Consider the following 9,798-nt stretch of genomic DNA (forward strand, 5'->3'; position numbering starts at 1 on the left):
TTATCTAACTGCTCTCGGACTATTTTCTTAGTGACCACCAGATCAAAAAAAGTAATTAGATCTTTATTTCCTTCCTCAAAACATTCCTTCCCTCCATTCTCCACACTTTTCTCCATAAAAAGATGACGGGTCAGTTGTTACAGTGCTACTCTGTCAATGAAAGCAAAGGCTCAATTCCCTTCTCTGCCTGTAAGACCTTCAGCCACGCAGCATCAGCACTGCTGTACCACTGCCTTCCAGTGGTACTGAATTAATCCAAGAGCCTTGATGGTACAGGAGCGCGGCCAGCTCGGGAAGCGGCCGAGACACTGGACTGCACTGGCTTCTCATGACTACTGTCCTGGGCTGCTGCTTCGTGGTAATCAAAGGCAAAGGACAGCGTGAGGAAATACGTAATTTTAACTTCCTCCTCTTAGAACTGTTGTATCAAGAATTAACTTCTGGTGGAAAAGAAGGTCTCTCGTATAAAAGTCCGTGAGAAGCTGGGCTTAGTCATAGCCCCTTTTTACCTCCAAATCAAATAAAGCTATGCAGGAGAGAAAGTGATGGGGAGAAATGACAGAAATGCCCTCTCCTCCTTGAAACCAGCAATGCTGGGGCTAAGGTCAGATACCGCACAGGTTTTTGATTAAGTGCTCTGCCTGATCAGGATATCTGAAGCACTGCGGGAAGAGGGAGGCATTTTCAGGTGCCTCTTCAGGAAAATCTGATAAAACTGGTCTGTTTCATATTAACTATCACCAAGAACATAGAATAAAAAGACTAAGAGAAGGGCACGAATTAAAGTTAGAATGAGGTAAGATTACATTTTAATGGCAAATACTGTGGAAACCTGAATTCCTCTGAAAACTGTAATTCTTAAACAAAAAGAAAGAATAAAGCAAGTAAAAAAATGGAGATTTTTTCAGAGCAGAATTCTCTTTTTTTCCACTAATCAACAACTGAGACTTCTTGTTGCTAAGGAAGAATGAAAAAAACCCTCATATTACCTAGCCTATTCTCCAGGAAGAATCAAGCATATGGAATACTTTGAGAGTAGTTTTCACTCAATTTAAGACAACAGAAAAAAATCTGGATTTCAAATGCATCATTCAAACTTATCGAAATGCTTTACAGATAAACACCATATCTAAAAGTGTACTGGTATTTGGACTGTATACCAGTACCTATAGCGATACCAGTAATTCAGGATGGCCGTTGACCAATGGAATTACTGGTCTAAAACTTACAGTTTTCTGAAATCTTTCCAGTCAACTGACATCATGGCAAACATCTGCCTAGCAGGTCTATAAGTGAACTGATGGCAAACTGAGAAGAGTTCTTTTTAAGATGACAATTCATAATATTTGCATTTAACATTTCCTTAGCCAAAGAATGATAAAAGATCATATAGGGTAACAGACACACACAAACAAAAAAGTAGAAGAACTTCAACCATGAATTCACATGGAAGATATTTCACGTCATTCACAAGTTACATGAAGTTAACATTTTAAGTCTTTTGCACTACTGATAAAAAACCAAATAAGTACAAATAGTTGTTTGAATTTTTTAAAATAAAAGTTGACAGCCTAGAATGACAAGAATCAAAAGGCTCTGTATGCCAAAACTTGCCTTTCCCACTTTCTGGGCACTTTGCAGATTTCTGCTCTTCAATGTTTCAGCTCAGAGCTCATTCAAAATTGGGAATTACAGCAATTATCAGAAAAAAAACATAGAGGCAAAAGTATGAAACAGAATAAGAATGTCAAATCTATGCTCCCTTTCTCTCCTGGAATGGACATGCCCATTTAATGAAAAGCTCCCACATTATCTGTTGGTGCACTACCTTAGGACTTGTGTTCAGTTTTTCCTAAATGACATCACAGCACAAGGATTCAAAGCCTTGCAAAAAGTGTAACAAGATGAGGCGGAAAAAGCCTCGGCATACTGACACAAGTAACATTTTCGCCAACTCAAACTCCTAAACTATTCCTCATTTAACAGCACTTATCATACAATTCAAAACTATTTATTTTTCACATGTATTTTAAATAAGGAATTTTTTGTAGCTGACATCAACTTCTAAATGAGGTAATTTAATACCGTAATACTGTAAACGTATTGCAAATCTTATGGAGCATGAGGTGAGAAATTTCTTCCAAGACATTCCTTACTTTAATGTCTAACTAGTCTTTATTATATGCTGAAAAAACCTCAGTATTATTTCTTGGCTGCCAAAATAGACTGAGATAAAGGCAAAAGTGTAATAGTATTCTCCTGTATAAACTTAAGGAAAATAATTAACTTGTTTTATTGCAAACTTATTAGTCTTACTAAGAATGCTTTCATTTTATTAGGCCAAAGATCCCTAATTGCACCTCCAAATCAAGGTTTAAAAGAATTCTTCTAAAGATTTTCTGAAGAAGAAAGATTAGAAACTTGATACGCTCAGCATACCAAAACCTCAACTCATCTACCTGATCCGTCATAGCTAAAGTCATACTTAAGTTTTTGAACAAATAAATCATCAAAGTATAAATCACCAAGCACAAAGTGTATGTTAAGTCTACAACATCTTTACATTCAAACCAGTTTTGGACCTTTGGAAAGTTGTATTCTTTGTGGAGAATGACAAATAATAGCCATCCAAGTATAGTTTATGTATGTTCTTTGTTTTCATGTGCCAAATCCTATCCAACAGCACACAAGACAGACTCCTAGCCTTGGCAGTTCATGAGATATTAATTATATCACATGCATCATTTTACTCCTCTCATAATTTTAGTAGTCACAATTACAGGAAGTGTTAGAGCTAGAAAAAAAATGCTTTATGCTATGTAGATTCATGTTCAGATGGTATTAGGCTGTAATGATTTGGAATTCAGGATATTACATAGCTAATAAAATTTAAGCTTAGAAATACAGACCATTTATTCTCGAGGTACCAGATCTCTCATTCTCAGCATGGAATACATATTTCAGGATGAACATCCTCCACTGCTGGACTGATGAGATAAATCAAGCCAATGACAAAAGCGATACAGAAGCAAAAAGACATTATTTATTAAAAGTAACTTTATAAAAAGTCCACAGGTAACTCAAAGCCTGCAATTAAGATGCATGCAGAAGTTTACGTGTTTTGCTGTATTTTCTGAAGAAGAAACTCCATCTGTAAATTTAGATTTGGCTGTCCTTTTTTTGTCTTCTTACTCAGTATTTTATAAGCTTCCATTTTCTTTTGCTTGTACAACCGTTGAGCTGCTTCTCTTTGTTGTTTTCTTTTTTCTGCTTCCTGAAATTAAATGGATAGATAGGATTATGAAATAATTACATATCTTCTGTAACTATGAAGCTATCTATAAGCAATAACATTTCTTTCTGTAAAGATGCTCGCAATTAGGTATTGTACTGACACTAGAAACACCATTACTCTTAAAAGCTTAACCAGGATGCTCTTTCAGCACATACCGTAATCAAAACATACTATATTTCCTAAAGCTTCAAGAGAAGAGCCAAGTTTTCTTCGGTGGAACACCCTGCGATAAGGTTTGTTGCTAAAATATGTACTATTTCCTTTCTGCAAAATGAGCTCCTTGACTTTTCCCCTTAAATGACAAAGTGGCAAAAATTTCCCAGTTTCTCCTCTCGAGTGCAAGAAAGAAAGAGTCTGATCCAGTGGTCTCCATGTAAATCTCTTGCCAATCCAGATGTGCTAGGATACTGGACACATCTGCATGGGACTGGCAGACAGGATATGGGACATATCTGGAGCTGGAAGTTGGGCAGGTTTGTGATACTAGGACAGCACCACAAGCAGCATTACCTAGGGCAACTTAATCAAGACCAAACTATTACTGACCTGTCCTTTTCAAAGTGACAGAGACTGCTGTCTTTACTAAGACAGAGGGGGAAAAAAAAGACTAACCAAATTTTCAACTGCACAAACTTTCTGTGTTGAGGGGACAGCACATATGCAACCAAAACACTAATGGAGGCTCTTACACTATATGGATAATCATCATGATATTATGTTCAGTTTTTATCAAACAGCTTACACCCCCTTCTCTAGTGTTGTAATTTTAGTAAGTAGTTTGGGCACATATCCACAATAAGCAAGCTAACTAGCTTGCTTCACTTATATCATGTCCTACCAAAATATGCAAGACATCACAAATCAGACTGAAGGACTGCTTCAGTTCATTTGGATTATTTGTTCTCATAAAGCTTATTCTTTGAAATGCAGTGCCATGCTGACCACAAAGGCAGATGTTTCTGCAGAATGCCCAAACAAATGATAATTTATCAATTACATTTTTGTCTTCCACAGCATAGAGAGCTTCTGTGATGTACAAAAATTAGTAAGAATGCTCTGTGATGTAGAATATAATTAACCAGAAATATCCGAAGAAAATATTTCTAAATAGAAATCTAAGAGGCTTTGGGGCTGTGGGGGGTACCTGCAAAGATAACATCTCTCCATTCAGAATGCTTCATTTATTTTACCGTAACAATGATTAATATCATGAATTCCTTTTTTTTTTTTAAACCAGAGTAGCATCAACTCCAACTTACCTGTAATTTGCTACCTATCTAATAATTTTACTGTTCTTCAGCATACTGTTGTAAACAACATCCATTTAAGCTACCAACCAAATGCTTACTCAAAGCAAGAACATTCATCTTACTTAGGTAATTGTTACTTATGTTTGTATTTTTTCTGATCTCTACTAAATCTTAGCTTTTTTATATAGTGTGGAGGCCAAAACTCTGCCTTTAAGCTTATTTCTTTTCCCAAAACAAGTAACAGCAAATCCAGTGTTTGCTAACATATGTGAGCGTAAAGTATGTGATTATCATACCAGTGTTCCACATAATTGATTAGTGTTATTGCAGAACTTGGCTACTGTTTGTTTTGCCTAAACACCTTGAATAAGACCAAAAGTGCTAACACCTCCCCTCAGGCACCTCTTAGGCGCTGCTCAAAGAAAATTCCTTGCAGTCTTACTGGCTTTTTGTTTGTTCATATTTCCTATAAATAAGCTGGTCATAACATTCATTTCTTTTAGCATGATCTGTATCTAATATTCAAAAAAGAAGCTCTCAGCTGAACAACCGTGTAACTCTCACAGAATCGTGGATCCACTGGCATAAAACTACTCTAGTTTTCAACACAGCTAAACTGAAGAAATAATATGTTTTATCCAGCTATATATTTACATAATATTTATACAGTAGTTACTGAAATTGAGTCTGTCAGCAGCAAGTTACACAACTTCTACAATGCTACCATGTGTGCCATTTTACAGTGCAACGAACAATGTACTGGGAGAGAACAGAACTAGCTAAATAAGCATGTCTCAAATGAGTAACTCAGCTAAGTTATTCAACAATGGTAATATTAAGATACGCCCTGTAAGAATGAGTTCCATTAAATTAGAACAAGGGAAAAAATTACTAAAGATTTCGGCCATGGATACTATCACATATAATTGTTTCACTGTTGGTCAAAGCACATAAAAAGGTAAAATAAAGACTGCATTATGGTAACACCATAAGAAACAGGATGGATATTTCATTTTTCATCACAAGATGATGGTATTATTATTACCTCCCCTTCTACAATATTTAAGAGGTCTAGTATAATCCACTGGGATATGCAGATCAAGCTCTAAGTTTTTCTTGGTGTACCAACTGACAGAGTAAAATCCTGCTAATGGCAACTGCAAGACAAAAATAGTAAGGACAAAGAGAATGATAACTTTGAACACCTGCATGTCTGAATATTACTGTCCAGTTGAAAAAGACTGAAATACCAATTCCTGTGTTCCTCTCCCGTGGTCCTATTCGGGTCCAGATGGAAGACTGACAGGTAGAAATGGTATTAATCTAATCTTTGTCTACAATGAAGAAAGATCTCTGTTTAAGATTTACCTCTTTCTTTCTAGCACGCTCAGCCTTTATTTTCTCATACTCTTCTTTTGCCTTCTGATTGGACGTTTTCTTCTTAAACTTCCCTTCAGTCATAACTGACCTGTAAGAAAAAGTACATGTGCTTCAGATACAGACTATCACCAAGCAGACATAACCATATATCCCATAGCCACTGCAGAATCAGAATATAGTCTTCCACTCTTCCGCTGTTTTTTTGCATATTTGGGGAAGTTAATTAGAAATACAGATTTCAGAAGGCTCATCTTTCTACCTTGAACAGATACCTATTTGCACCACTCTTACATGATACCCAACACCATTACATGTAACGTAATGAGCAGCTAGCATGAAAACTCAGCACAATAAACTCGTCTAATGCCAAGTGTACCAAACACTGGACTGCATTCAACTTTTAGTAACACATATACCTTATCTGCCGGATCTTCACAGGGATGATGTTCCATGGCGTTGAAAGAGCACCTAAAAGAGGGTTTTTTCCCCATCATATGAGCTCTTCAGAGCTAGAATAACTGAATGCACTAGCTTAGCACTGTATTCTCTCTTTCTAGTTCTGACATATGGATGCAACTGCAGAGATATGAGGACAGCCAGCTGCTAGCAGACTACCTGCCAGAGAAGTCAGGCTGACATGGCAAGGTGAAAAAGCACAGTAGTAACAATGCCTTTCTAAAAGCTTTGTCTTCTTGAAGGAGATGGAATATTATTGTCCTTAATGTTCTGAAATTAGGAACCTAAATTATGTTCCTTCCAAATTTCAGTATAAAAATCTGCCCAGCTATCTTTCACCAAAGAAAACAGTACAAGAAAACCAGTGCCATTTGTCTGGCATTTACTGTCACACTACTTTGAGTGGATTTTTCTGGTTATTTAGCTCTAAATTATTTTTTTTCTGATTCAGAATAAAGCCATTACATAAACAGTGTGGTAGCAAAGACATTTCACACTTGAAAAATACAAGCCTTGCTAGATATTTAAGAACTGTTTGCAAAATAAGTTTTTGATTACTCTATTACTCACACTACAAAAAGTTGAAAACTAGCCATCATCATCTAGAGGATTTCAGACAGACGATCAAAAAGGAAACAAAAGGTATTTGCTAATAATTTCGTTTAGAAATATGACTTTCTTCTGGAGAAAACAAAAATCTTTGCTTTATTCTCATCTCCATCTTGTGGCAACACTGTGTAATGACACCTCATCGTCTCAAGTACAAAACTATTTAAATTGCAACATACGCTAAAAATAGAATTACCTAACCAAAGTCTTATTTTATATTCTCATAGAACACTGAAGCCTATCTAGTAGACTCTATGCATCACACCACCTCACAGATTAGCAGTCACATTTTTGCAGAATTATTAATTCTGGTTTACAATCACAATGACCACAGTTTAAGCAAAATTAAGAAACCCTCTGGTTTAAAGAAAAACATGAGTCCTATTTCAGACATCCCCACGCATTAGCTGCCTACTCCAGACAAAACTCTACCTTTCTGCCACTGCTGGGCTTAGACCTGACTGCCTTTCCCCCCATCTCACCAGCATCCTTCCCAGGAAAGTTTAGATATAGATACACCTTGGAATTCAAAGACTTATAACACTCCTTGTACTGTGGACAAAAGGGCATTATCTCAATCACTGTACTTGAATGCTGTTTAAAAACACTGCCATGGCAGTGTTAGACCTGAGTGACTATGCTTTTCATTTTACTAACATACCTAACCAAGATTTCAGGGGGAATTACTGTCACACAGGGAAAAAATGGTTTAAGTTGTCTGACATCTGTTAGACCGCATGAGAGAAACTCCACCTGACTTCTCCCAATCATTATAAGTAAATTTAAAAGAAAACAAAACCCCCAAACACCACTGGAAAACTGCTATGACATCTCTATTATTTAAAATTATGACATTGATCAAGAACACTTTACTGCCTTAAGTTTTTACTAAATCCTCCATTTCATTTTTTTTTTTAAATTCATAGTTAAAATCCCCCCCAAACAAGCCATACCACAAAAGGGTAACTGCACACAACATCACTCACTCTAGCAGAAAAACAGTGCAATATGAAGAAGACAACTTATCAAACTGGGAACAGAAAGATAATGCAAAAAATGAGTCTGAAAAGTAACATTAATTTAAAAACACTAAAAATCAATTCAAAGGAAAACTCTGCAGACTCCGAAGCGCGCTACCTGAAAAGCAGGCTCTTCTCTTTGTAGATATGGTAAGAAATTGGCCAAGCACTTACTGCTCTTGAGCTGAACCTTATCCTTAAGGTACAACAGTAACTGTCACATTATTTCTGTGGAATCAAGCCCTAGCCATCATCAGTTTTGTTTCCTGATTCTGATGCAAACACAACAAAGTTGTATCTTTAAATTTTCTAACAATTAGGAAAAATATTTATATGTTACAGGAAAATATTTTTAGTAAAGCAAATCACCATACTGAAGTTCACATAAACTGTAAGATCTAAAATATTTCTTCAATGATGGAAACAATTACTTCTTTTTAGAGACATATTTAAAAAACTTACTCTACTGCTTTATTAAGTTTTTCTTCTGATAAAACTGAATCATCTGGAGCCCTGCACCGTTTCTTAAGCATTTCTTCCTCAGCTAGGTAAAGATGTTTCAAGTGCTCTGGATAAGTGTCAGTAAATTGATTATCCTGTTGTGAATGGACCTTTCTTCCCCTTTTCAATAATTTCCTGTATTGTCTTTCAATCTTTTGTTTTCTCCGAAATGCAAATCCTCGTCCTGAAAACACAAGAAAAAGGGAGTTAAATACCTCTGCACTGAAGTAGTACCAAACCATTCAATTGTTGCCAGGACCATTTCAATCCATTTTCTTTCCAAAACAGAAAAAGCCACTACTTCTGCAGATTTTAATAGGGAAAAAAAGCACTGTTATAAATCTGTCTCCTACTGTAGCAATGCAGCAACAATTTACTGAAAATTATCACCTAAACCCTTGAAAGAACATGCCATTGCAGACATAATACTTAATGCACACTCCACATTATATACCTTTGCCAATGCTTTTTGAATCCAGTGAAAAGATGTATTAACATTTCACTTTTCTCCTACTTTTGACAGCTTCATATACTACATCAAAATAGACTCCAGAACAGATTCCTAAAGATAGTCTCAAGAACGCACTGATAATAGTAATACTGGCTGCTCAAGTAGTCAGCAGCTGCCAGAGGAAAAAAAAGTCACTAAATCACTGGTTTATACTATATGCATATTCCATTACATCTTTTCACACAAATAGCGTTTTTATTGCTGCTACTGTCTTTCTACACCTGTCCAGGAAGAGCTTCTCCACGACTTCACGTGTGCTACATCACAGAATGATTTAGCCTGGAAGGAAACACCAAGTCATGGTTGTTTCAGTCTCAATCATTATATAACAACTTACCAATCTTAAGTTACACATGGCTTTTCGCTAATCTGTTCAGTTGTTATTTCTTACTGCATTAGTCTTAGGACTTTTGTAATATTCATTAGCAAAACAGTTTCTGAAGGCAGCAAGTCCAAATTACTCCCAGCTCTCCCTTTCATTCTTTCTCCAAAGTTGAAATTTCAGAAAAGTGCTGCAAAAGCCAGGGCCCTTTTTCCTACCGGTTCATTTTCACCCTCGCGTACCCACCCGCCAACAGCCCGAACCCGTTTCCAAATATCGAGACCCCCTCCCCGGTGACGGACCACCCGCGCAGCGTGCCCTCAGCCCCCCTCACACAGCGGGAGAGGACGGGGCTCCGGGCTCCCTCACCACGGCACGCAGCTCCGACCCAGACGGGAGGCCCGGGGCCGGGCCGGGCCGGGCCTCCCTCGGCGCCATCTCTCCGACCCGCCGCC

General features: G+C 37.1%; 1 protein-coding gene across 1 annotated transcript; it reads right to left on the minus strand.

Annotated features, from left to right (window-relative positions):
* Positions 1 to 2,888: 2,888 nt before the first annotated feature.
* Positions 2,889 to 9,781, minus strand: CCDC59 (coiled-coil domain containing 59). Its single transcript, XM_010561972.1, has 5 exons — positions 9,713 to 9,781; positions 9,590 to 9,629; positions 8,472 to 8,694; positions 5,914 to 6,013; positions 2,889 to 3,274 (listed from the first exon to the last, which is right to left on the minus strand). Exons 1-5 carry the CDS (start codon positions 9,779 to 9,781, stop codon positions 3,113 to 3,115), a joined length of 594 nt encoding a protein of 197 aa, XP_010560274.1. The 3' UTR covers positions 2,889 to 3,112.
* Positions 9,782 to 9,798: the final 17 nt, after the last annotated feature.

The sequence above is a fragment of the Haliaeetus leucocephalus genome, unplaced genomic scaffold, assembly GCF_000737465.1.
Source record: "Haliaeetus leucocephalus isolate CR32 unplaced genomic scaffold, Haliaeetus_leucocephalus-4.0 Scaffold151, whole genome shotgun sequence".
NCBI classification, from domain to species: domain Eukaryota; kingdom Metazoa; phylum Chordata; class Aves; order Accipitriformes; family Accipitridae; genus Haliaeetus; species Haliaeetus leucocephalus.